Genomic DNA, 27,724 nt, shown 5'->3' on the forward strand with positions numbered 1-27,724 from the left:
TTCCTATCCACACTAGCTCCATTCCCCTTTCTTAGCATTATAGATGTTAAAAGTGAGAAGTCTGGAACCACGAAATGTGGGTTCAAATCCTAACCCTATCACTTGCTGTGATCTTGGGCAAGTTACTTAGTGCTCTGTGCTGTTTTCTCACCTGTAAAAATGAAGATAATAAGGGTACTTGCTTCATGGGGTGATTGTAAGGACTGAGCGAGTTAGTATGTTAAAAAAAGGGGGGGGGGCACTGCAAGAATTGCTTGTGACAATTGTTCCCCAGGGCTTCCCCTCACGTGCTCACTTTCCGCAAGCCAAAAGATCAATGAAAACTCCTCCACTTCCGCTCTCTAATGTACAAAAGCTCACTGTAAATTGCTACACATTCCCCCAGGTTTCTCAACGCCCCCAGTCTCATCCCTAAACCGCTAGGCCGCCTGGTCCTTCTGCCACAAAAAAAACCCGAAGCAGTTCTCAGTTTCCCAGCCCCGCCCCGGGCGGAACTTCGGGAACCCAGACTCAGCGGGAGGCTGTGGCAGAGGGGGCTGAGCGAGACGGGAGGGGCGGAGCCGCGGGGCGGGGAGCGGGGGCGGCTCGGTGAGGTCGCGCCCGCGCCCCCGCGGCAGCGGTTGCCAGGCAGCGCAGCCGGCGTCCGCGTTGCCAGGCGAAGGCGAAGAGCTAACAAAGCCGGGTCCTGCCCCACCTCTCCTGCGCCTTGAGGCTGAGGTCGGTGCCGCCCTTCCCCGCCCAGATTCTGCTGCTTTGCGCCCGACGAAGGTGCGAGGCGCTGGATCTCTCCCCACACCTCCCGCCTGAGGCCGGGCGCGAGGTGTCGCCCGGTGCCGGTGCCGGTGCCTGATAGCCAGTTTGGGAGCGAGCCTCAGGTAACCACCCCGAGGGGAAGTGGAGGGAGGGGAGCACCCTGAGCGCCCCGACGGCCGCCCGGGTCGGAGGGAAGAGTCCTGCCCGATGGGCCCACCTGGATTGGGAACCCCTCTTGTTCACAAAGCAAGAGGAGGGGAATGTGATCTTTAAGAGAACCTAACCATGGATGATTACTGCTCTCTACCCAAAGTACATGTATATTTTATACCCAGAGCTACCATTTTAGGATTTCTTACACGGGGGGCAGTGATTTGGAAACACAACAGAATCTGGGATCAGATCCTCCCATTGACTAGACAAACCTCTGCTTTTTCGTCTCTAACATGGATATAAGAATACCTACGGCGGGATTGCCATGAGGGCCAAAGAACATGACTAGTACTTTCTAAACCGCTGTCATTCATTCATTTCCCTCATGTATATTGAGTACTGACTGTATTCTAGGCACCAGGCTAGGCACTGGGGATTCTATTGTGAGCAGAAAGTGACCGTCCCTGCCCTCAAGTTTACAGTCTATTGGGAGAGGCAGGTGTTCATCAAAAAATCACACAAATAATGTAAAATTAGAGCTGAGCTAAGTGCTGCCAAGGAGAGGTGACTAAGTGATGCTCTGAGAGGGTATAAGGGAATTGACAGTCAGAGAGGTCAGGGAAAGCTGATCTGAGACCCAGAGAACCTATGGAAAGGTGAGGAGTGCATCCAGGCAAGGGTAACCATGTGTCCAAAACACATCATCTCCTTTTCCAAACCCAAGCAAGTACATACAGTTGCCTGGTCCTTGGTTCTAAGAACCGTTCGTAGAAACTCCCTCTGAGATTCTGGTGTCTGGAGCCTTTCATTCAGGTAACTGCGGGCTTTCGTTTATATAGTTGAGGCCCTGTTTAGCCCACACCAATAAAACCAAATAAGAAATTGCAGAAACAAATCTGTATTTCATATTGGATAAGACCTATATTCTTCAGCACTCAGCACGTACGTGTTGGCCTGCCTTTCCACATCGGGAGGCATAAGAGGAAATCTGTTGAATTTTAAGATTTGGGGGGGGCAGGGCTAGAATGGATGGACAATTGAGGAAGACTTACCATAACGAGAGCTTTAAGAACAGAAAAGAAGGGGCTTCCCTGGTGGCGCAGTGGTTGGGAATCTGCCTGCCAATGCAGGAGACGCGGGTTCGACCCCTGGTCTGGGAGGATCCCACATGCCGCGGAGCAACTGGGCCCGTAGGCCACAACTACTGAGCCTGCGCGTCTGGAGCCTGTGCTCCGCAACAAGAGAGGCCGCGATAGTGAGAGGCCCGCGCACCGCGATGAAGAGTGGCCCTCCGCTTGCCACAACTAGAGAAAGCCCTCGCACAGAAACGAAGACCCAGCACAACCATAAATAAATAAATAAATAAAAATAAAATGACTAATACTCTTAAAAAAAAAAAAAAAAGAACAGAAAAGAACTTCACAAAGCATTGGAATCATGGAATGTTAAGATAGAATGGACCTTTCCCCACTTCTTTTATCAGATTTGAACAAATGGTCCATATTGCCAAAAAGAAAACATTGGGATTCATTGCCTTTCCTAACCTAAGGAGTCTATGATCCTAAGTCTCTGTGGCTCAAAAGTGCATGGAAGTCCTGAGAGATCCATGGGGGCATGGGAGGGGAATTTGACCTGTGTTTGCCATTTCTACTGTGGTGCCACCATCTACCCAGTCATCAAAGCTTGAAAAGTAGGGAGTCACCCTAAACTCTTCTCTCTTCTCATCCATCTCCCCCAGTGGTTACCAAGTCCTGTAGCCCCTGTCTCTCCTATCCCTCCCCATTGCAATTGCTTTTCAAGGCAATGATGCTCTCCAGAGTTGTCACCAGAAGTGCTGCCATATTCTCCTAACCAGGCTCCCTGCGTAAAGCTTCACTCCACTCTCTTCAGCGCATCTCCACAGCTTTCAGTCAATGTGTGTTTCCGAGCCCAGCAAAGAGAAAGAACTCATACAACAATTTAACAAAGACAGTTCAATATAACTAATTTTTAACTATAATCGATTGAAGTAATGGAAGATTGGTTAGCAAGACATAAAGATCCAAAGTATACAGGAATCACAGATATACGAAGCAATCACTACCCATGAGATAGATCATCCAAGAAAAAGATGAACTCCCAAGAGTGTGTCACAGAGGGTGTAACCACAACTCATTAGATGGCAGAGGAGTTGCTGCCAGGCAGCCAGAAATCCACTGTCTGGGATGCCAAAGAAGCCATTCATGAAAAGGTGAAAGTACACTGGCTGTACTCTGCTGCAAGGCTTCCCAAGAGAGGTGTCAGGGGAAGCAGCTAGCCACTGGGACTGCTGACTGCTGTGCACTGCAGCCATTGGGCACTTAAGAGATTACATACTGCAGATGCTCCAGAAGCTGTGCACTGCAGGATCCCAGCACTGGGGAAACTGCACGGTCCTGGAGCCTAACAGGAAGAGCATGTGGAACCCACAAGAGAAGCCCCTTCCTCCTCCAGTATCCCTCCAGCGCCCTCTACTGACAAAGCTTAACATTATGCCAGCTGGCAAAGGAAAACTAAAAGACCTAGTTCTGTTTTTGCTGAGGAGGCAATGCAGGGTGAATGTGGGGCAGAGAGGAAATCAACTGATAACTGGAGCATCAAGTGAACACCAAAATCTGATTGAGTGACTCTAAGTGCTTAAATCCTCTAGTGGCTCCCTATTGCCTTTAAGATAAAGTTCAAAAGCCTTACCATGGCAAACCAGACCTTTTATATTCTGGTGTTGGGCTGTATTTCCAGCCTTAGGCACAGCCACTCCCCCTTTATCCACTCTAGCCCTCCATAATTACTCACAAGTCCCTGAATTCTCCATGTTCTCTGACGCTTCCACCCCTTTGTCTAAGTAGTCCTAGCCACAAAGAATTCCCTCCTTGCTCTGATCAGATACCTACTCTGTACCTGGCACTGTTCTGGGGCTGGGAATAACAGCAATGAACAAACCAGGCTTCCCCAAGTCTCTGTTCAAATATCATCACTATTTTGGAAGTATTTTCTGACCACCTTCTCCAGTCTTCAGATGAGTTAGATGCCTCATCCAGGAGTTTCTGTTCTCCTATATCTAGTACTTACCATACCCTATTGTAATCACTGATTTTCCTGTTAGTCTCTTCCACTGGCCTATGGGCTCTCTGAGGTCAGGGTGTGTGACTAATTTATTTCTGTATCCCAGTATTTATTCAGTGCTATTGCTGACACATAAGGTTTTATTGGATTGTTTGCCCAGGATCACATAATTAAGTCAAAGATAGACCCAGGACCAGAGTCCTGGTCTCCTGTTTCATGGTCAAGAGTGCTTCTTCACTAGAGTTTGATCCGCCCTATGGAATCTGTGTTTTGCGTCAGACAAGCCAAGTGCAATGTTAAACATCATCAAGAATGGAAGTGGAGGGACTTCCTTGGTGGCGCAGTGGTTAAGAATCTGCCTGCCAATGCAGGTGACATAGGTTCAATCCCTGGTCTGGGAAGATCCCACATGCCGCGGAGCAACTAAGCCCGTGCGCCACAACTACTGAGCCTGTGCTCTAGAGCCCGTGTGCCACAACTACTGAAGCCTGCATGCCTAGAGCCCGTGCTCCGCAACAAGAGAAGCCACTGCAAAGAGAAGCCTGCGCACCGCAACGAAGAGTAGCCCCTGCTCGCAGTAACTAGAGAAAGCCCGTGCACAGCAACAAAGACCCAACACAGCCAGAAAAAAAAAAGAATGGAGAGAAACATAGCCCTGATCTTTTGTTGAAAACTATGGTGCATTCACCCCTCATAGCCCTTATGTACTTTGAGTCCCTTATCATAGGAATGCTATGATGAAATCAGAAATAGGGAAAACAAGTAAATGGATGAAATGATGTAGGGGAACATTCTGACTCTTCACTCTGAAGAAATGGAGACTTTCATTTACATGAAAGACAAGGTTAAGGTGGCTCCAGGTTTGTATGCCAGGTCCCAAAGTCAGGGGGTGTGTTCCCGGAGGAAGAAGGGGCTTCTCTTGTGGGTTCCATATGCTCCATGACTGTGATTAGGGAGCACAGTTAACGTAGCAGTCTGTAAACGGTATCCCTGGGCTTGTGGACCATGATATGAACATGGGGGAAATCTCTGAAATATGAACATGCCTAAGTTAAGACACTTCGAAAGAGGTAACAGTTCACTTGTTAAATAATAAACATGTGGAACTCATAACTTTCAAGAGGTGGTACTAGCATGGTATATAAGCAATTTGGAGAAATTTGCTAATAACACAGCCAAAAACCACTACTCAAAAAAAAAAAAAGGACAAGGTCAGGTAGGACTGCTCTTAGCAATATTGCTGTTGGCATCCAAATGCTGGATTGGCTTGATCCAGGGGTTGGCCCAGGGTAGAAAAAGATCCAGACTTCTGTGAAATAAAGTTGGAGAGGCAAGCTAATATGAATAAGACAAATCATGGAGAGCTTGAAAGTCAGACAGGGCATCATTTTGATGAGAAAAGAAATGACGATCCACTAAAGGTTTTAGAAAGTGATGTGATAACATGAGTGGTTAACACATTTTATCTGGGAAAACTAAACCTCTACTTCCTGGCATTGGAAAATGATTATAATATTAGAACCTACCTATAGATGGATATAAGGATTAAATGAGATAAGGAATGTGCATTGACTTTCAAGCCTCTCTTAATGTTGGGCACCCTTCCATTCTTTGGAACAGTATGGAATATGGCTAACGAGACAATAATCATATTTTCAGGACAAAAAACTACAACATATCTGACAAATAATTTTTGTTCCACTTCAGGGTGCTAAAAATGTACTTTTCATGATGCAAATGGGAATATCCAGGATATTTCAGTAATTTATGGAGAGAGTCAAACATAATGTTTGAAAGTAGGATCGCCCTAGAGAAAATCCATGATGTGTAATTGCCTTATTCTGAGAGAAGCAGTATGGTATAGTGTGGGAAGAGCAATGAAGGAGACCTACGTTCTTGATTCAGCTCCAACAGAAACTGTTAGCTTGTGCCAATCGCTTCACCTCTTTGTACATCAATTCTCTCACTTGTAAATTGAAGATATTGAACTATATTGTAAGTCAAATTAAGTCCCTTCCTTTTTTGGGAAAGATGTTCCTTTTTATTTTCCAGACAGATTTTTTTTTTTTAAAGTCCACTGGGACTAAAGTGGGGAATGAAAGAGAAGGATGAATAAAAATGGCCATGATATATCAGACTAATGCAATTGAGAGAGTAAAAGAAGTTTGTTCTCGATGCTTTTATGGAAAAGGGGAATTCTACAGTAGGTACATGGTGGATATGACTGTAGCATGGTTGAGAGTTTACAACTGCAGATTTGGGAGTCATCAGCATAGAGCTCTGGTTAAAGGCACAAAAAAGGCCTCTACTTCCAGTTAGAATATAGTAGGTTGCAGCAGCTCAAGCCACGCACTGCAACAAATTTAAAAATCTAGAAAAATTATTTTTTTAAATATCGTAAATACATCAGAGAGCTTTAGAAGCAACGAGTATGGGATCAATTCAAATTCCAGGAGGGTGCTGAGCCCTTCCAAGGTGAACTGGCTTATTTTTAACAATGGAGACCAAAAGACAATGGGATTACATAAAATGCTGAAAGGAAAAGTTGCTAACCTAGAAATTCTATACTCAGTGAATATGCCCTTTAAAAGAAAGGAGGCAATTAATAGACAAAATGTTCAGAGTGTATTTTTTTTAGCTGTTTACAAAATACACACTTTGAACAAAAGGATACCAAAACATTGAAGGGAAAAGTTTGGAAAAATTTTAATCTTGCAAAAATTAAAAGAAAACTGGCAGACAAAGTTGACTTTATGACAAATAAAGTGAGGCATTTCATAATGATAAATGTTAAATTCAAGAGGAAAAAAATTTTTAATCCTTAATATTTATGCAGCTAATAACAGAGGTTGAAAATTTATCAAGCAAAAATTGACAGAACTAAAAGAAGAAATAGACAAAACCACCTTATAGATGGAGATTTTAAAAACACTTCTCTCAGTTACTGATAGAATAAACAGACAAAAAATTAAATAAGGATACAGAAGATCTGAACTACATGATTAAACCTCTTAACATATATAGAACATTACACCCAACAACTGCAGAGTAAACATTCTTTTCTGGTACACATGGAGCATTTATCAAAATTATTAAAAACAAACAATTTGAGAAAAAAAAAAGTATAGCTTAGAAAACACAAACATCCAGGGACTGAGCCTTAGGCAATACTTCTAAAAAGTAGTGGTGGAGACAAAGGTGAGCAACAGAAATGAACAAGAAACAGCAGAGAGTTGGGGCAAACAAGACTCTGTACAACCATCATCCAACGGAGCAAGGTTTTTCATCAGAGAGGGATCGATTTCTCAAATGCAGTACAGAAGACAAGAAGTGTTGCAGGGAAACTCACTAGATTTAGCAGTCAGGGAGACTGGTGATATTTACATTTACAAAAGCAGTTTCAGAATAAAATCAAGATGGAAGCTTTATAGGAGGTTAAAGGAGGAGGGATCATGTGGAGAGGAAAGAGAGTCAGTCCTTAGTGCACTTGGAAAGTCTGACAGTGAAAAAGAGGATTAGACCATTGGGAAAGATAGTAAAATTAAAAAAAATTTAAAAAGAAGTTTTTAAAGAGAAGGCCAGACAGTGCCCGGAGGGGAACGTAGAGGGTCAAATGCTGGTTCCTCAGGTCTTGGACAAGGCAAGAACTAAGAGCTCAAGCAGCAGAGGAAAGACTATGAGGTCAAAGAGATGGACTGGTGGCAGAGGATGGCAGTGTGACTTCATTCTGACATCCTTGATCTCACTCAGGTAGGGCTTGAGGGGAAAGTCATTCCCTGGAGATTAAATAAGAAGTAGAAAAGTGTTTTGGGGGGATGGCAAAGATCAATGCAGAAGCAGGCGTGAAGGAGCTAGAGAGTAGAGTTGAAGCAAGGCTGGAGTGTGCTGCGCTGAGTGATATCGCAAAGATGACTTCTGTGATGTTACTGTTTTACAGAATAAAAATAGAGTGAGGCCTAAAGAACAGCCTGGGTCCAAATGTGATTGCCAATTAGATTAAGCCTGACTTGATATAAGCCTGCTTTTCTGGTTCTTTTTTTTTAATATATATATATCTTTATTGGAGTATAATTGTTTTACAATGTTGTGTTAGTTTCTGCTGTACAACAAAGTGAATCAGCTATATGTATACATATACCCCCATATCCCCTCCCTCTTGCGTCTCCCTCCCACCCTCCCTATCTCACCCCTCTAGGTGGTCACAAAGCACCGAGCTGATCTCCCTGTGCTATGCAGCAGCTTCCCACTAGCTATCTATTTTACATTTGGTAGTGTATATATGTCAGTGCTACTCTCTCACTTTGTCCCAGCTCCCCCTTCCCCCTCTGTGTTCTCTTCCCCCAGCTATCCCTCCCCCCTCAAGTCCGTTCTCTATGTCTGCATCTTTATTCCTGCCCTGCCACTAAGTTCATCAGTACTGTTTCTTTAGATTCCATGTATGTGCATTAGCATACGGTATTTGTTTTTCTCTTTCTGACTTACTTCACTCTGTATGACAGACTCTAGGTCCATCCACCTCATTACAAATAACTCAGTTTTGTTCCTTTTTATGGCTGAGTAATATTCCATTGTGTATATGTGCCACATCTTCTTTATTACTTTTCTGGTTCTTTCAAACTCACTCAGCTTATTTCAATCTTAGAATCACATGACCATCTTAAAATTTGTTCATGATTTGGTGTTTTATAGGTGTCAGAAATCTTAAAGACCCCCTCCCTCTACCAGCCTCAGAAAGCAACTTCAATTCTCCTGAGGGAATCCCAGCTCCTATTCATAAACTAATGCAAAGTTACACTGCCTTATCCTGCTGCCTCGGTAAGGGAATTGCTGCCTGCGTTAGATGTTGCTCTTTCTTCCCCTTGGCTCCTACTTTCTTTAGAAAGTACCAGATGTCTTCGGCCTTTGTGACATTCTGGGAACTCTATTTCTCTGCAATTGAAAGAAGTTTGTCCACTTTGCTAATTTGTCTCAAACTTTCTTGCTGGCTTCTAATCAATACTTCAGTTGAGTAATTTAACTTAGAAGCTAATTGCTCCCTTAACAACCAGTGGTTTTACAGTTTACTTTCTAATTACATTGTTTTAAAATTATATAAATTAGATTTATAAGTTAGATATATATAAATTATATAAATCTCAGCTTTTACCGGAACTTGATTTCAATAATCAACAGAATCTCTTCTATAACACATAATCTTAAAACCTTGAAACAACAAAACTTAAAAGTTTTTCAACTGGAGCGCTTGAAACTGGACTATACACCAGAGCTTCCTAACCTTTTTCAACGTCAAGGCACACAGAAATCTTTATAAAGCACACTGGGGTACACTGTAGGGTTTTGGGAGGTCTATATGGAGCTTATGAAAAATTCAATGTAGTTTGAATATAATGGCGATAAAAAGAGAGTGAAGATACTAAATGTTTACTTTGAATAAAACTTCCAAATAAAAAAATTTTTAACCTTTTAGAGAGAAATAAAGCTCACATCATGATTTTGCTTTATATCAAGTTTTGTGTTGAAATAACTACATGCAGTTCCTGACCAAAAATTTTTAATGATGTTTTCTTCAAATTCTGATAGTCACCATCAGTGAGAAAGCTTGCCTCACAGATGGGGCTTAGCAAATGTTAAAATGGTATTTATTGGTTTTTCTCCAATTAACAGGAACTCCTTTCTCACTATTAACCAGAATCTGAATAATTTGATTTCTTCTGTCTTTGCAATTCTTAGGTTAATGTGAATGGATTTCTAATGCACTTAAATTTTTTATATCATGTATTTCCAAGTAACGTGACACCTAACAGATGTTTTGCTACCAGTCTTCTTTAGAGTTGAAATTAGAAATATTAAACACCCCCCGAACTACTTCTAACCTCATGTTTCCTTTGAATCTATGAGCATTGTTGGTACATTTTATTATATTTTCACACATTCATTGTGATTTTGATTAAATTCATTCTGGTGCTCGAAAATGTCAAGTAAGCCAATTTTCTGAAGACAAGAAACTCTCCTCAACAATTCTGCAATAAGGATCATTGACATTTTTCAATTCCTCTTTTAGCTCCTAACCTCCAGGGTGGGGGAGGGAAAGCTTTTCCTTTGATAGGTGACTTAGTAGGAGACAGCAGACTGTTTCTTCACATAAAGCTAAAAACAGACAGAACCATAGCAGCCTGGATTTTATTAGCAATATTCTTTAATATGGAATCCACATCTATAGGCAAATGTACAGACAAGAGCTCAATGTCTTGCATCTCAGGTGGTCAGAACATGAACAGATATGAAATAAAGCCTTCCCACCTCCCTGCCATCACAGCTTTCCCACCAGTACAGAAACTGTTTTGCTTGCATAATCCAGAAAATCTTATTTGTTTTAAAGTGTTTAGTTCCTACTCCAAATACCTGAGTAGTTTGTTTTGGTACTTTCTGGCAAATCAATATTCTTCCAAGCCTTCCTCTCCAGGGATTCTAACTAGTGCTATTAACTGAACATTGTTACTAACATCTGTAGATTCATCACCCTTCAGGGAAACACTTTGATTTGGTCTTGTAGAGACTGTCATCAATGCATCTTCTAATAGTAATATTCCATTTTTATATTTCCTTTGCTTCATTTGGTTCCAAACATGGTCATTTCCTAGGCAGGCTGTTAAAATGAGTGATTCTGTAATTGTGGGAGACATTTTGGCTTTAGTTCTTCCTGAACCCAATCTGATGTAAACAGATTGTTGTAGTTGTAAACACTGCTGTAAACAGGCCCACTGAACAGTGGTTTTCAAAGTGTGGTTTCAGGGACTTCTGAGGATCCTTGACACTTTAGGGGGTAGGAATCCATGATGGTAAAAGTATTTTTGTAATAATACTGACATTGTATGTCCTCCTCACTCTCCTTCTTAAGATTGTACCGTGGAGTTTTCTAGAAGCTATATGATGTGTGATTGAATTCAATCAAACAGATTGAATGCAAAGCAGATATGAGAATCTAAGTGTCTTCTATTAGGCCAGACATTAAAAGATTTTCAGAAAATGTAAAACAATGCCATGCTTCTCACTAAGGATTTTTGTTTGTTTGTTTCTGGAAACTATAGTTATTTTTCATAAAAATGTTACTTATGTTAACATGTAAAGGAGTTATCTTTATTTTAAAATAAATATTTTTGAATTTCTAAAATGATAAATATTGCAAGATATAACCCACATTAACAAAAGATCTTTAGGGTCCGCAATAACTTTTAGGAATGTAAGGGGTGCTGAGATCAAAAATTTTAAGAATTAATCTCTCAAAAGACTATCTGTATAATATAGATATTTTCTATTAAGGCTCTGGCATAATTTACCCGGCACCATTTTTTTCATTTGATAACTTTTCCATGAAAATGATATATTTAGGCAGATATTTGGGTAAAGAAAAAAATTATCAGAGCAAACAAATCCAAATTTGAAATAATCCTCACTATTTTGTCTAATAAGTGATTTAAATTTATATTTTGGACTACATGTATATGTCTGTGAAACTCTAAAAAGTATGAAACTATAATTAGACTTTAATATTTAATTTAAAATTATCCTTTATAGTAGGAAAGTAAATCGTATATTTAAAATACTTAAGGAGACTACAGAACTTTTTACTACAACAAATAAGATCGTCCATTTTCTTAAGAATATTTTTAAATAAATCACAAACCTTTTGAAAAATTAAGCATTTGATAAGGGGAATTTTTAGAAATATTACCATTTAATTTAATAATTAAAATGCTAAAGCTTCCACAAAATATAAATATTACTTATACTCAAGTATAGTTAAAATATTTTGAAAAATATTTTTATAAGAATATTAAAGGCCTACAGTCCCTTTACTCAACCAATTAAATTATTTTCCACTATTATTTGCTTTTAGAAGCAAACTTTTTTTTATTTCTATAAACAAATAATGTCATTATAAAATTCCATTCAGAATCAGATTTTGGATATTTTACATCAAAAGCCAAGGATAAATAAACCTATAAATCAAGCCACAATTTAAAAAAATAAACAAAATCAATTATGTTTTATCAGAGACAAATGATGATGATGATGAAAACATGCCTTCTTTTTGGGAAGAAAATAATTTAAAAAATAAGAGCAAATTAAATCAAAGGAAGAAGTAAGTATTTGAAACACTTATGGACAAAAGATTTCACTGACAATAAATACATTGCAATTAAAACAATAATCAGACTTACAGAGATGGTTTTAACATGGTGGTTAAAGGGGGAAATTCTATATAAGCATCTCTGCTGGCAGGTGCTCTGCATAAAACCTTAAGGGCAAAAACAATAATTACTGAAATCTGGAAGTTTACTGACTGAGCAAAATATGTATCCAAATATAATTTCAACAGTTATAAATTTGTGAATGGTTATAAAATGGTTGTAAATTTTGTTATCACTATGAAAAGTTTACAGCCATGAGTCTCTCATGGCACACCTGTAACCCATTCTGCCATGACCACTTGTGGGAAGCTCAGCTTTAGAGATCTATAAAGGCAGAATAGGATGAAATGGTAAAATGTGTACTACAAATAATATTTGATGATACTCAAGCTTTGTAGGAAGGCTTATGGCATAGTATGGACTCAAGATGAACCTTGGCCAGGGTGTGCAGGTTTTTAACAGATGGAAAGGAAGAGGGAGGGCACCTCAAGTAAGCCAGCCAGAATTAGCAACATACTGAGGATAGGGTACTGCTAACAACGGATGAGAAAGTGTTAAGCTTTGAATATATAATTTCTTGGAAAGTGGCCAGAGTAGACTATGTGTTAGAAATTTGTGTTCGTAAATACTAGTAAAAAATTATAGTATAAAATTACATGTATAAATCATGGAGAACCTTGAAAGTCAGGATATGATGATCGTTTTGTGAGCCAGGCTCTCTCACCTATTAACAACAGTAGAAGATAGATCTGGACACACCGGCCAGAATAGACCAGAGAATGACCCGAGACAGGGTTGCCCATAAGGAGGCAAGGGGCCGAACCAGACTAAAAGAAGTAGAAAAAAAGAGGAAGGGATGAGTTTGGAGACACATTTCCAAGGAAACATCAATGGGATTCAGTGACAGAGTCAACAGATTAAAGAGAATAGAGGCCAAATGACTGAGGAAATGGTGGTATCGTGTTCTGAAACAAATCTGGAGAGAGGACTTAGTTGGGAGATGGAGAATGAGTTTTAGTGGAGATGTCCTGGAAGCAGTAAGGAGTGTGAAATGTAGCACAGGTCAGAGGTCCGGGACGGACCAACAAGTGTCATCAATACCGTTTTGTGGTAGATGTGAGCTCTCCAAGAATGACAGAATGCTAGAGACTGAGCTTTGGGAAGATTACTAAGTCTTGCTTAGCAGGGGGAAGGGGGAAGAAGAGCTATGGAGACAGAGGAGGGGTGTTGAGGAAAATATAAAAACAAGAATAGTGTATGCCATCAAAAACAGAGAAAGCCCCAAGAAAGGAATGACAGCCTCAGACTGTGTATGTTCAAATCCTGCCTGTTACTTATTAGTTACGTGTCATTTCAAAGGTTTTATCGTCTTTCTTAGTTTCATCGTCATCTGTAAAATGGTGATAATACACCTACCTCATATGGATATGTTGTGGATTAAGTGGAAAAAATGTATACGGAATACTTAGCACAGAATTATCTCATCTGGCACAGATAAGAAGTTAATAGATGTAACTGACGACTTTAAGGGACCAATGGAATGGTGAGAGCAGAAAAAGTTGCAAGAGGTTAAACAAGGATTGAGCATTGAGAAAAAAGACTAGGTATGAAAAACTTACTAGACAGTCTTTGCCCCAAAATGAAGAGAGATCACAGAACAGTTGTTAGAAGAGGCAGTAAGGTGAAGTAAAGGCTTTCTTATATTTGCTGTATACCAACAAAGGGTTATCATTACTATTGTTGTCATGGAGGCCTATTTAATTAGAGTTGGACCATCTTTCTATTGACATGAGGCCACTGAGCCTTCAGAATAGAAATCAAACAACTGCACAAAAACTTAAAAGGTCCTGTCAAAATATATGCAGACAGTAAAATGATGCAGGCACTGTGGAAGACAGTATGGTGGTTCCTCAAAAAATTAAAATTAGAATTACTATCTGATCCAGCAATCCCACTTCTGAGTATATACTCAAAAGAATTGAAAGCAGGGACTGGAGCAGGTACTGTTCATGGCAGCATTATTCACAATAGCCAAAAGGTGGAAACAACTCATCAACAATTCATCAAAAGATGAATGGATAAACAAAATGTGGTCTATACAAACAATAGAATATTATTCGGCCTTAAAAAGGAAAGAAATTCTGACACATGCTACAACATGGATGAACCTTAATACTAAGTGAAATAAGCCAGACACAAAAGGATAAATATTGTCTGATTCCACTTATATGAGGTCCCTAGAGGAGTCAGATTCACAGAGACAGGAGGTAGAATGGTGGTTGCCAGGCTGCGGGGAGGGGAATGGGAGTTATTGTTTAATGGGTACAGTTTCGGTTTGGGAAGATGAAAAAGTTGTGAAGATGGGTGGTGGTGACGGTTGCACAACAACGAATGTATCTAATGCCACTGAACTGTACACTTAGAAATGGTTAAAGTGGTCAATTTTATGTATGTATATTTTACCACATATATATATTAGACAATATGAGCAAAATAAGTCACTGTCCTTTGTTAGATAAAATGAAAAGTTATCAGAAACAATCAACTTGTAGCAGTAACTCTTTAAATTATGAAATATTTCATACATACGAATAAAATGCATAACGTAAATTTAGGCAGAATAATAATGAAACAAACATGTAGGAAGCTACCATCCAGCTTGAAACAGAACATTACTAATAGTGTTGGAAGTCCTGTTGTGTCTCCCTGATGATATCCCTCTCCCTCCCCTACCGAGGATAATGCCATTCTGAATTTGTGTTTATCATCCCTTGCTCTTTCTTATATTTCTTTATAATTAAATTTCTTGTAATACTATTCTTTTTATATTTGTGACCCTAAACAATATACGGCTTTTTCCACCCAGCATCGTGAGAGTCACCCATGGTGATGTCTGTAGCACACTCACTGAGAACTGTGCTGTCTTCCCAATGAATTGAAGCTTTTATATTATGTAGTGACCCTCTTTATTCCTAACAATGCATTTTGCCTCAAAGTCTCTTTTGTCTGGTATTAACACATCTACATCAACTTTCTTTTGGTTATTATTTGCCTATTTATCCATATATCCTTTTACCTTCAGTCTTTCTGGTCCTTGTGTCTTTTCAGATGTGCCTACAGCTGGATATTTTAAAAATCCAGTCTGATAATTTCTATATTTTAACTGGCACATTTAAGACCTTTCCTTTTTATTGTGATTACTGACATATATGGGTTCTCCTCTATCATGTTGTTTATCCACCTTTCCTATGCTTCCCCCAGCCCCTTCTTTCTTGCCTTCTTTTGGATCAGTCAATTTGTTTTGTGTTGTTAGTGCTTTTAATTCCTCTTCTCCTTTCTACTGATTTGGTGGTTATATTACTTTTATAGTAATTACCCTTGAAATTTTGCCATGCGCACTTGACTTTTTACAAAGTTTAAAATTAATATCTTTATACTCTTCTTCCTCTAAATAAAAGAACAGAAAGTAAAAGATAATGGAGTACCACCAACCTGAGGCCACTTTGGTTTCTTGTCTTGGAATTTCCCAACCAGGCTGGTGGTATAAATTTAAAACTTAGACCTAGATTGTGGCTACAAATTCGTGGAAGACTATTTCTCCCCCAAAAAGTAGCAGCAAGAGAGAAAGATTTCTGTGCCTCTTCCCCCCTGCCATTAGGCAGATATTTTCAGTCCCACCCTTTCACACTGAGAGTGTGTGAGCCTTGGAGGGTTTCAGATTTGGGGGGATAAGAGAGTCTTCCGTTCAGCTATTTACTTCTTTAGTCCTTTCCTGGCCATTTATCTCAAAGCTTCAAGTTCCTGGTGTCTACATTTGCCCCCAAGTCAGCCCTAATTTCTTCATTTGCTTTCCACTCTGGTTTCTGCTTTACTCACTTATTTGGCACATGAGGATTTCCCTCACTTTCTTGCAAGCTCAGCAAGGCAATTTGAAAGGTATGTTTGCTCGGATTTGTCTCATATCCAGGTGTTTTGAAGAGACAGGGCTTTTCAGAACATCTAGTCTCTCTTTCTTTACTAAAAGCAAAGACTTTTCATCTGCCGTTTATTTGTGTATAGTGTTGCATACCATCTATGGATTTTCATGTTTTGTTTCAATTTATCCTAGAACTTTTTGAGTGAAATATACAAGTTTCTCTTTTACAATTAAAGTGGATAAGTACCTGCAAATGTGCAGAGAGATGTTCATCAAATGGCTTTGGTTTAATGATTTAATAATGATTTTGGTTCATCAAATGGCAAATGGTTTAATGATTATTTTTATTTGGAAATACGTAACCCAATGTCAAGTAATAGAGGATTCACAGAGTAAATTTTGCTACGATGCTTATTGGGCCAATAAGAGTTGTATGATATGGAAGATGGTCATGATAAGATGTTGAGTAAATAAGCTGTTTTGTATGTCCCCATTTTTATATATACAAATATATATTTGCATTGAAAAAATTCTGGAAGGAGACAGCCAGTATTTTGGGATATCATCAGGGATACTTTTGCTTACCTCTTGTTAATCTCTACTTTTTAATGAACAAATAGTATTCTATGTTTTTGATGTAAATGAAGGAATTACAACAACAAAAAGCAGGGATTAGTGAAACACTTTCTAACCTTGGAGATCTGTCTTGTGGGGTAGTGAACTCCCCAATACTGAGAGTGTCTAACAGAGGCTGGATGACCCCCTGTCCAAGATTCCTGTCATTTTCTGATTCAAAGATTCTCATTTTGTTTATTCCTCCCCCCACCCCCAACCCCGACAATAGGTCAACCAATCAATGCCTCAGACACATAAGCAAATATGCATCCCCCCGGAGCTGCCGGAATTGCTGAAGCAATTTACCAAAGCCGCCATTCGGACACAGCCGCAAGATCTCATCCAGTGGGCCGCCGAGTAGGTACTCCTTTCTCACCTCCAGCCCCTGGTTCCCATTGGAGGTGGAGGTAGGGGGTGGAGGAGGGAAGGTCTTGGAAAACTGAGGAGGTTGTCATGGCTGCAGCCTGGGAGTCGGGACTGATCGGCAAAATCTTTGGGAGGTTCAGTTCTTGCATTGCTTTGGTGCTTTAAAATCCACACGTAAACACAGCAAACCGGGCGAGGATGGAGGCCCTCCCCCAAGGGAATGAGACTGAGCAATAGGACGCCAGGGCTATAGGCAAAGTGTCCTAGGGCAATCAGCAAGAGTCAGATTACCACATCACATCACACACGCACACTCCACCCTGTGTCTGCCCTCCACCTCCACCCCTCCCCCACCCCCGTCCCAGTGGAAAGAAGGGTTCAGAATCCCGCGGAGCTTAGCCTGCCTTTCCCTGGCGTAAACCAGGGGCCTCATCCTCAGGTTTAACCACTAGATGGCAGCAGTGCACCTGTGGGGGAGCGAAGTGATGAGTCCAGGTGGAGGATTGTGTGGGATCAGTCCAAGTGCCTTCGCTCCTGAGTTTACTCCTTGAATGGGACACCTTCCTCTACTGCTGTTAAAACTCATTCTTGCGCCCCAGCCAGACAGTTTGTATCTTGTCTTTGGGGAAATTGTCATTTTCTTGACTGTGTCTTTGAACTAACATGTTCCTTCAGCATAAGGATGTCCACACAGTAGTACACGTCGCATTCTGGAGAAGCGAGGCAAGAGTGATGGGGGCAGGCGGAGCAGCGGCTTGGCTGCAAACAGCGTGCCTCAACCACAGGTGTCCTCCTTCAGGAGACACCTCCAGAGGCTGCTCGATGGAAGGAGCTTACACGATAACTGCTGGCTGAGGCTGAAACAGCTTCACACACAAAGCCTCCCAGCTACGAAATTGCTTCTCAGACAAAAGTGCCTGCTTGAACCTGGGGGACTGAGGCTTGGGGCAGGAGTTAGGAGCTGACCAGACCTCCCGGGGACCATTTTCAGGCGATTTTTACTGCTTGGTGATGACCTCCTTAGTAGGGCTTCAGTGGGGGAGTGGGGTGAGGAGTAAGAGGCTGCAGAGCGGGGCTGGTGGGGTGGGGGAGGGGAGAAGGTCCGCAGCATGAGGTTGAGGAGTTGCAGTGGGCAGGTGGTGAGAAGAAGGTGCGGACGCCTTTGAGAAGGCTCACGACGTAAGCTAAGAGGAGCCTCACAGAGCCTCCGCCAGTGCGCTCCTGCTCCTGGGCTGGGCTAGGATGAGGCTTTTACAAATGGAAGGAAAATAAGCCCGTGGTGCTCATAAAAACAGACACAAATGGGGTTGCTTTGCCTAGTAATGAACTCTGTTTAGTTTTCTATTCTAAATTTTATGTATTACCTCTAAGATTGAACTTGAGCATCAGAAGACTAATTTCTTTTGGCACACTCAGACAGACTTTGTTTTATACGATACAATAGTTTAAAACCCCATTTTATTGTTCTTGCACTGCTTTTATAGCAAGAAAAATGACATTTCTTGGTATTGTCCCTGACATTTATGGGAGAAAACATTCCACTGTTGTAGCCTGCTTGCTCCCATATTGTATCGTGTGCTATAAATGTCTTAGATATCTGTGAAGAATCAGTTTGTAGTTTAACTACAATGAAAAAGGAGAACATGATCTAAGAACACTCTCCATGTATTCAGACACGGAAAGCACTTGTCAGACGGTTTTATGTAACTTACAAACCTGCAGCATTTTAGAGGTAAAACTCCACAAAGTATTTCCAAGATGAAATGTCTACTTAATTCACCACAAGCAGAAGTTTCCCTGCATATGTGTTGTCCATGAAGAAACCATCTACCAGACATCAGCAGGACATAAACTAATTTGTCTTGTGGTGGGTAAGTGTGACCACACAAATATGAAGAACCACGGAACTGCTCACTGCAGACGAAGCTAAATAACCCATAGAGGATGAAATCCATGACTGCAGCCTCATTTCCACGTTCTCTAACCAACTCTGCTACAAGGTCCAAAGACATTGCTGCTGAGCCACACCCACCCGACCCCTGACCTGTCTGCGGAGGCTGCTCATGCACATTGGTAGAGGTCGCCTGAAAGTATTTCTTCTGCTCTCCCTGCTGGTGACCTCCAAGGTGTTCCTGGAAGGTGTTTTGGTACTGGAAGCCGTTGCTCTGCATTGTGCGGTGGCTTAGAGACAGAGAGTGGTTTGCCCCATCATTGTATGGCTTTTATAAAATTCCCTCTGTATTCTTTTTATATTACCTGGATCTGGAGAAATTAATAAAATAAAATTAATAAGAGAGGGGGCAGAGGCTGTGATGCAGGGGTAGTCAGTAACAAAGCTTCTGATGAAGACAGGCCCTTCCATATGGCATCGGTGCCCCAAGTATCAACTGCTCATGTCCATTCTCTGCTGCAGGCAGCCTCTTCCCATCATAGATCAATCCCAAAACAGGGCTCAGTGTTTTTCCACACTGCACCAAAACAAAGTCCATTCCACAAAGCACTGATGGGCAGGCAGATGTTACTGAAATTTCTGAAGGAAGATAGAGGAGGATTTTACAGCACACACCCCATGTGAGTTCATCTCAAACCCTTTCTTCGCTTGTCTTCTCACCTGAGCCTCCATTAGTGCCCTGCCAAACTTCTCTCCCCTCCCCAATGGAGCCCCAAGCCTCATTTCCTCCAGCTGGAAACCCTTCCAGGCTCACCCCCCAGAGCACCCCATCTCCTCCCCTTTCTTATGCAAGTCATTTTAATTTTCTTCCAACTCCTCTTTCCAAGATTACATACCCCTACTACTACCTAATACCAACTTTAAGTATGTAGATAGCCATCGTACCAAGCATAAAGACTTTTATATTTGAAAGAAAAAGATCCTCCAGGTACTAGGATTCTTCCTTCATAAAAAAGAGTGGTGGATTTAAAATAACAATTTTCTCTCTCCTTTAATATATATACACATAAAATAGACATGCATATGTACATATACAATACATATATCAATATATTATCTATCACAATATATATGCCTATATGTGTGTGTGTGTGTCTCTGTGTGTGCACGTGCACACATGTATATGAAACACTTAGGAGGGAATGACTGAAAAAAATACCCACACCTAATGTGCTTCAGGGAATTCCATACCAAACTTTTGGTACTCCTCATCCTTAGAGAAGAACAAATCTTTTTATTCCCTAAGGCATCTCTATACCTTAAGCGTAAAGTAACACATTCAGGCTTTTCCTGTACATAAATGAACTAAAAACAGTGTCTGGCATTTAGAAGCCACTTAATAAATGTTCTTTCCTCCATCCCTTCCCTCAAAGAAAAGGGAGAGGGGATTCCCAAAGCATCCAGAGGCCACTGAGGTAGAGGCTGGTCCCCCTAGCCCCCCAACTTCTTTTTCTTGTAGTTATTTTGGGGCTATGTCCCGTGGAGAGATTCCTCCAGTGAGAGAGCGGTCTGAGCGAGTGACTTTGTCTAACTGGGCTGAGCTTACACCGGACCTGTTAAAGATCCTGCATTCTAGGGTAAGGGCCAAACGGCAGCACGGAGGGGGAATGTAGGGACGATGTCGAGGTTGGGTGCGTACAGACAAAAGTCACCTGGCCACTCAGCATTGTCTTAAAATTCACTAAACCATGCACTGAGAGTAAATCTTCCTGTGGGGAAATAGGAATCATGGTGAAATAGGCTGTAAGCTGAGTTGTCAGTTGGGTCATCCCACGTCGTCCTGAAGCTGGCAGAATGTCCAGGGGCTCAATGCAGTGTGAATTCCTTCTCTCCAGAAAGTGCAGGTCCTCATGCCTTGCCAGTGTCTCCCTTACTGATCAAGCCCAGATACGATGCCAATCACAGTTGGGGAGGGGCATATTATAGTTCCCCAGTTACCCCAGGTGCAGACATAGCCTAGCTTTTAGGCTCTCTCCACAGCCATATCGTCCTGGGAGCTGTGCTGTGAATGGATGAGGAGGGTCTGTCTTGAGAAAGCTTGCAGTTTGGCCAACTCCCAAGAAAAATGGCTTAGCACTACCATACCTCACTTTAGGATACAGGACCAAGAGGTTTGGGGTGATTCAGGACTGACTTAGCCAACTGCCTTGGTCCCGGAGGCTTAGCATTTCACTGGAATCAGAGGACCAGGGAAGGTGTAGTAGCACTTCACTGGGGCATCTGCACCATTATTGCATTGTTGGCCAACAACTGGCCATTTGTGCCCTTCCCTCTTGACCACCAAGCACCTTGTGCAGTAAACATGGCAAAGATCCGAGGTACCTGGGACCAAGCAACATTAGGCATCCAGACCACAGATCCCATGTTATTCCCAGGAAAGCATGAGCAATGCATTCAGGGTCTAGTGCAAAGAACTCAGTGGAGTCTAGAAGCAAGAGATTTAACATCTAGTTCTAGTTTCACCACTAATTAGTGGTCTCAGACAAGTTCTCTGCCCCTTGGTTTCATTTTCAGGCTGCTTTATCTGCCTTACAGGGACAACCTAGGGATGAAACAGCAGATAATAAAAGCACTAGAAAAAAATTAAAGTGTAATATACATGTATGTTTTCCCCATAACTCTGATACCTGAAGTTTGAATGATTATATCTCAGAACATTCTTCACTAGGCTGAATATTTCTCTACCCTTACAAAAAGAACTGCCAAACAGAGTCTCTGTTGACCCCCGACACCTTCCCCCACCCCTTGCTGTGTGCTAGGAGAACCGGGGCCTTGCCCCGAGTAGGTTTCTCAGGGCCTTCTCTTGTCCTGTCCCTCATTCCCTGTCTTGTGTCTGTCCCCGGCCCCGCAGGTTGCTGGCAGACTGATTGTCCATGCAGATGAGCTGGCCCAGATGTGGAAGGTGCTGAATCTCCCACCCAACCTGTTTAATAGTGTGATGAATGTGGGCCGCTTCACGGAGGAGATTGAGTGGCTGAAGTTTCTAGCCCTTTCTTGCAGCTCTCTTGGAGTTGTAAGTTAGCTTTTTTTTTTTTTTTTCACACTGTAAGTTAGCTTTAATGGTTTTTGTTCCTTAAGGGAAAATCTCTCAGGACCTGGCTGGGGGACGGTTGGTAAGTACACACAGTGAACTCTCCAGGGTTCATGAGAGTGTACCCCTTCTTGTCTACTCCTTCTCCTCTCTGAATTAAGGTCATTTCTCTGCTCATCAGCCAGAAGCAGGGATTAGGAGGAGAGAGGGGAAAGCTGTCATCAGGCTCTGGGAAGAGGTTGACTAACATGCAGGTTTTGGATTATTTATGAATTTCAGTCATTGCACTTAGGTTTATTTCCATTACCACTCCACTCCCTCCATTCGTATTCCTAAAGATAACCAAGAGCCAGCTGTAGAAGATTGGCTTATACTTGGGTTTCAGACACCTAGAGGATATACCAATAGAGATTTTTAAAAAGAGGTGCAGCCTTATCGAAAACTACTATTTGATATGCATAATTGGATAGAAAAATCAGAGAGAAGAGAGCAGGAAAGGAGAGATGAGGCTATTTCCAGACTCATAGTCCTGACATCCCCATGGATGCAGGATGCTCATACAAATTCATGCCTTTTCCAAATTTGACTTGATTTACAATGGTAAAAGCCATTTTCCTGTTTTAAAGAAACCAGTTCATATACATACTGAAAAGCTTTAGGTATCATCTTATATGTGGACTCACTCTTGTTAAACACTATTATAATAACTTAAATGAAAATGAGTCAGAAAAATGATTTTTTTAAAAATTTTTATTTATTTATTTATTTATGGCTGTGTTGGGTCTTCATTTCTGTGAGAGGGCTTTCTCTAGTTGCGGCAAGTGGGGGCCACTCTTCATTGCGGTGCGCGGGCCTCTCACTATCGCGGCCTCTCTTGTTGCGGAGCACAGGCTCCAGATGCGCAGGCTCAGTAGTTATGGCTCACGGACCCAGTTGCTCCGTGGCATGTGGGATCTTCCCAGACCAGGGCTCGAACCCGTGTCCCCTGCATTGGCAGGCGGATTCTTAACCACTGCACCACCAGGGAAGCCCCAAAAATGATTTTTTTTAAATCCCTGAAATACATACAAGTTTAAAACTTAATGAGAAAATTATTGCCTCTGCCAAAACTAAATGGTATGAAAAAGGTAGTTTGAATCATTCAGTATATTTAAATACAATCTTGTTCTTTCTTCTCGAATATCCTGGGTATGCACATTAGACACTTTTGTTTGTGAGAAAAGTTACTAGAAATACTGTAGTCCAACTTTTCCTGTGGATGCTGCTGAACTTTCAGCATAATTATTTCTTTAGAGAGGAGAGGCCATTCGTGGGGTTTTTTTTCCTTCTTCGCTGCACTTTCTAGCACCCTTATGCAACGAATAAACTACTCGCAGCAGCAGAGGCAGATAAGTTGCCAGTCAGCACTATCACACTTCTGTGGAAATAGCCCCAAGGATTGGGGAAAATCACAGAGGAGAAATAAAAAATGGGCACGTTTTATGAAATTCTCACGGGGTCACAAGTTTACTCACACCATATTCAGAGATGTCCAAGGAGGGGGGAAATGTACCAATACTTTCTCTGTCGTTAATCCTGCTCTTCCCCATCTACCCTACCCGTGAAGGGTGGAGGAAGAAAATAAATAGATGCAACCCAACCCAGGAATTTTCATCTGCTGCAATAACTGAAAACAGCTTTAAGGTAAATTGCTCAGTCTCTCAGATTTTTCCTCACTGCTCCTCTCTTCAAGGTGGCAGTTGTTCAAGGCAAGTGGTGATGCTGGGATCACAGAGCAGCCAAGAGGAGGGTTCCCACTTCCCTTAGTCCTCTCTGGCATCTCTTGTCTCCATGGAAATACTCGTCTGTGTGGTCACTAGCTGTGCAGCTGAAGTCTTCGGTCTCTCTCACAGCACGACGGTCCCCCAGCCAGCTCACCTCCGTTCTCCCTGGTGCTCAGGGCCTCTTTAAGTCTCTTCTGGGGTGCCCTCAACTGCTCCCTGCCTTTGGTGCTCTATGTCACAGCCCCTCACCACCTTGGAGGTGTCTGAATCCTCTCCTTGTCCACTAACCAAGAGTGACTTCGGAAAATCAGATTCCAACCCTCCCTCTGCAGCTGTAAGGTTTACTTTGATATGGCTGCTACCCAAACTGGGCAGAGGAAACCATGAGGTGAATTCTTTCTACCTCCCTGCTAAAACGGGGAGGTTGGCCTAGATGTTCCGTGAGGTCCTTTGATCTCTAACATCTTGTGGTTCAATTCCACCTTCTCTGCTTCCACTGAGACACCATCAGGCCTGGCTCTGGATAACAGTGGACCCCGCCAATTCTGAGAGGCACTCAGGTGTCTGACTTTGCTCCCCATCCTCCCTATGTCAAAGAACACCTAGAGGTGAAGTCAGCATGAAAGTCTAGTCTGTAAATAAAGGGTGCCCTATGGATCCAGGGCCCATCCCATTTTGCCCACTTGGTTCATGTTGGACTATTGCTGGGAACTTAAATGTAAGGGTGGTCAGGGTGTCACCATCTGGAGGAGGGTGGCACTCTTGCTAATCCCTACATTCTTGGAGGCAAGCCCAGAAATTCCCTCCTTGCTTTGCCAGCTCACCAGCCAGCCATGATCTCTGGGCCATGTAGAAAATCCAGTCCCCTCCTTATAGAAGAATCTAATGGCAGGAATTTTAGGAAGCAGGTGCATTTGCTTCCCGAATCTGCATGTGATTCAAAATGCTACAGTATGCAGACCTGTGTTCCTCTTCCCCTTCACCACTCCTTCCTCTAGAATACCTACCAATCATATACAAGAAGAGATCGTGTAATTGTGTTCACTGGAAGGAAGGGCATGTTTTGTTAGCAAATAATTCACTTTCTGAGCCTTTCACCTCTGAATTTGAAAATGAGGCTTGTAAGATGCTTACAGGCTATCTCTATGGAGTGGATCCCCATCTGACCAAAAATTCTTGTGCAACAGAATGCAGATCTCTGTTTACTTTCAATTTATTTAAGTTTACCAAAAAGCTCCAGTCTAGAGAGTTCTTATCCATTCATCTGTTTATTAAATATTTGAAAATATTTGAAAATCGTATAAGGGCAATAGAATTTGAGTTATCTGAATAATCAATAAAAGATGTTCAGGGTAGAAAGCACCTTTATTAGTGTGCTAAGGCTGCCGTAACAAAGTACCACAGACTGGGTGGCTTAAACAACAGCAATTTGTTTTCTCACTGTTTTGGAGGCTGGAAGTCTGAGATCAAGATGTCTCATTGGCTTGTAAATGGTTATCATCTCCCTCTTTCTTCACGTGGTTGTCCCTCTCTGCATGCATGTGTCTGGTCGTTCTCTCTCTCTCCCCCATTCTCTCTCTCTGCATCCTAATCTCTTCTTATAAGGACACCAGACCTATTGGATTAGAACCCACTCTGATGACTTCATTTTAACTTAATTAGCTCTTTAAGGGCCCTATCTCCAAATACAGTCACATTCTGAGGTTCTAGGGGTTAGGGCTTCAACATATGAATTTTGCGTGGACATAACTCAGCCCATAACAGCACCCCAATTTGGATGAGGCTGTAGGAAGAGGACTACAGAACAAAGGCAATAGGGCAGTAGGGTTTTTTTTAGAAGCAGAGAGGATGAGCTATAGATGGAAATTGGGAAGTTCAGTGCACACATGCTCACAAATCTACCCAAAATCACTGTCATGCTGACCGCAAGTCATGCACATGGCCTCCCATCCTCTCTGACAACCTCTTACCAGCCTCCTGTGTGCCCACCCTCCCACCCTCCTTTGTGGAAGTGCCTGGCACACTGCCTCACACAGTGCTTCACGATGGCCTCCAGGAGAGAACTCCCAAGGGCAGGAGAGAGGAAATGAAAGTGGTCTGCTCCCCTCCTGTGGCATTGCTCCAAGTGTCTCACTGGAGTACACAAGCTAGACTAATCACTTCAGCCCTTTAGAGAGAAGACTGCAGGGCAGTAAGAAGAAATCATTCTAATTTTGTAGATTACAAAAGCAAATTCCCCTCCTTTAGTGAGATTATTCTAATTAAAGTAATAAATGTCTTAAAGCATTCAACAGCTTATAAACTTAATTCCTTGAAAGTATCCCTCCAACCAAGAAAGGAAAGGAAAAAGAAAGGCACCCGGTAGATACTCAATATTTTGGGATTGAGTTAAATGACATTTGGGTGTAAAAAATTCAAGCTTTCCAGAATATTACGTCATCCCCACTTTATTTTATGAGAGCAAGGTTTTTGTTTTCTTTGTCGTTATCTAAACTGATCTTAGGAATTTAGTTTGGAATAGTGACCTTCTCCTCATTTAACCTTATGGCTTTACAGACCATTGCCAGAACTCTCAAGATAGTGTGTGAAGTGCTATCATCTGACCATGATGGTGGCCCTCCCCGGATCCCTTTCAGCACCTTCCAGTTTCTCTACACATATATCGCTGAAGTGGATGGGGAGATCTCTGCATCACACGTCAGTCGAATGCTCAACTACATTGAACAGGAAGTGTAAGTAAACATTTACCAATTGGAGGGGAAAGAGTATGCGGGAAACAAATCTAGCTGGCCAAGATATAGTGAGGTTACTGTATTATACTGCTCTGGAAACAGAGGAATATTGTGAAGAACGATAAATAGGGATCAGAAAGAGAAGGAGAAACAGAAGAGAAGGAATGGTATAGAACAGTGATTCTTAGAGTGCTACCCAGACCAGCAGCAGCAGTACCTGGGAACGTGTTAGAAATGGGATTTCTCAGGCTGCTCCCTGAGTCCATCAAATCAGAAACTCTGGGGGCGGGGCCCAGTGGCTGTGTCTCAGCAAGCACAGTAGGTGACTCTGGCTCCCTTTCAGGTTTGACCAGTGGGGTAGGAGGGGAGGAGGAGGAACAGGCAGTCAAGAGGTCGGAGAAAAAGCGGGTGATGAGGGCAGGAGCCACAGCAGAATTAATTTGGAGTGAGAGAGTTGTTTATATATTGTCTTTCTTAAGATTAATTGTTAAATGAGCTAACCCCCAAATATATATTTTTTCCCAAACAGTATTGGTCCTGATGGTTTAATCAAGGTGAGTGACTTTACCCAAAACCCCAGGGTTCGGCTGGAGTAAAAGCACAGTTTTGGCAATTTTAAAGGAAGATACAGAGATGACTGTGCTTCAGAATGACTGAACCCCATACGCCATCCAATGTCAATTTTCCTGTGAAACTGGTACACACTAATAAACAATTAAGCAAACATATGAAATCAGAAATGTGTGGAATTATGATGTAAAACTGTTGGAACAAAACATGTCCATTAACAGAAGATTAGTATTCTTTCCACAGGGACACTGAGTAAAGTGGCTGATGAAGCACTGATAGGAAATGCATCGCAAGTGAAAGCCAGGCTGTCAGATTTTCAAAGGTAGAATGTTATCCAGACACAGTTTTGATGTTTTATAATTGTTAGGCATGATTTACATGAGTAGCTTTTACATGGTCAATCCATGTTTTTACCCGTTTATTTCTTCATTTGTTGCTTTGATGGTCATTCATTCATTCATTCACTCACTCACCAATATTTATTGAGGTTAGCTGTATGCCAGGGATAGGATTGCCAGATAAAATACAGAACACCCAGTTAAATTTGAATTTTGGATAAACAATAATTTTTTAGGAATTTCTGTTTTATTCTTTTGCTACA

At 41.8% G+C, this 27,724-nt stretch overlaps 1 protein-coding gene across 1 annotated transcript; it reads left to right on the forward strand.

Moving 5' to 3' along the window:
• The first annotated feature begins 625 nt into the window (after positions 1–625).
• On the forward strand, positions 626–27,286 carry ROPN1 (rhophilin associated tail protein 1). Its single transcript, XM_036851209.1, has 6 exons — positions 626–875; positions 16,940–17,067; positions 20,487–20,604; positions 21,879–22,040; positions 26,378–26,553; positions 27,083–27,286. The coding sequence occupies exons 2-6, from the start codon at positions 16,952–16,954 to the stop codon at positions 27,147–27,149; spliced, it is 639 nt and encodes a 212-aa protein (XP_036707104.1). The 5' UTR covers positions 626–875; positions 16,940–16,951; the 3' UTR covers positions 27,150–27,286.
• The last annotated feature ends 438 nt before the right edge of the window (positions 27,287–27,724 follow it).

Source organism: Balaenoptera musculus, chromosome 4, assembly GCF_009873245.2.
Source record: "Balaenoptera musculus isolate JJ_BM4_2016_0621 chromosome 4, mBalMus1.pri.v3, whole genome shotgun sequence".
NCBI classification, from domain to species: domain Eukaryota; kingdom Metazoa; phylum Chordata; class Mammalia; order Artiodactyla; family Balaenopteridae; genus Balaenoptera; species Balaenoptera musculus.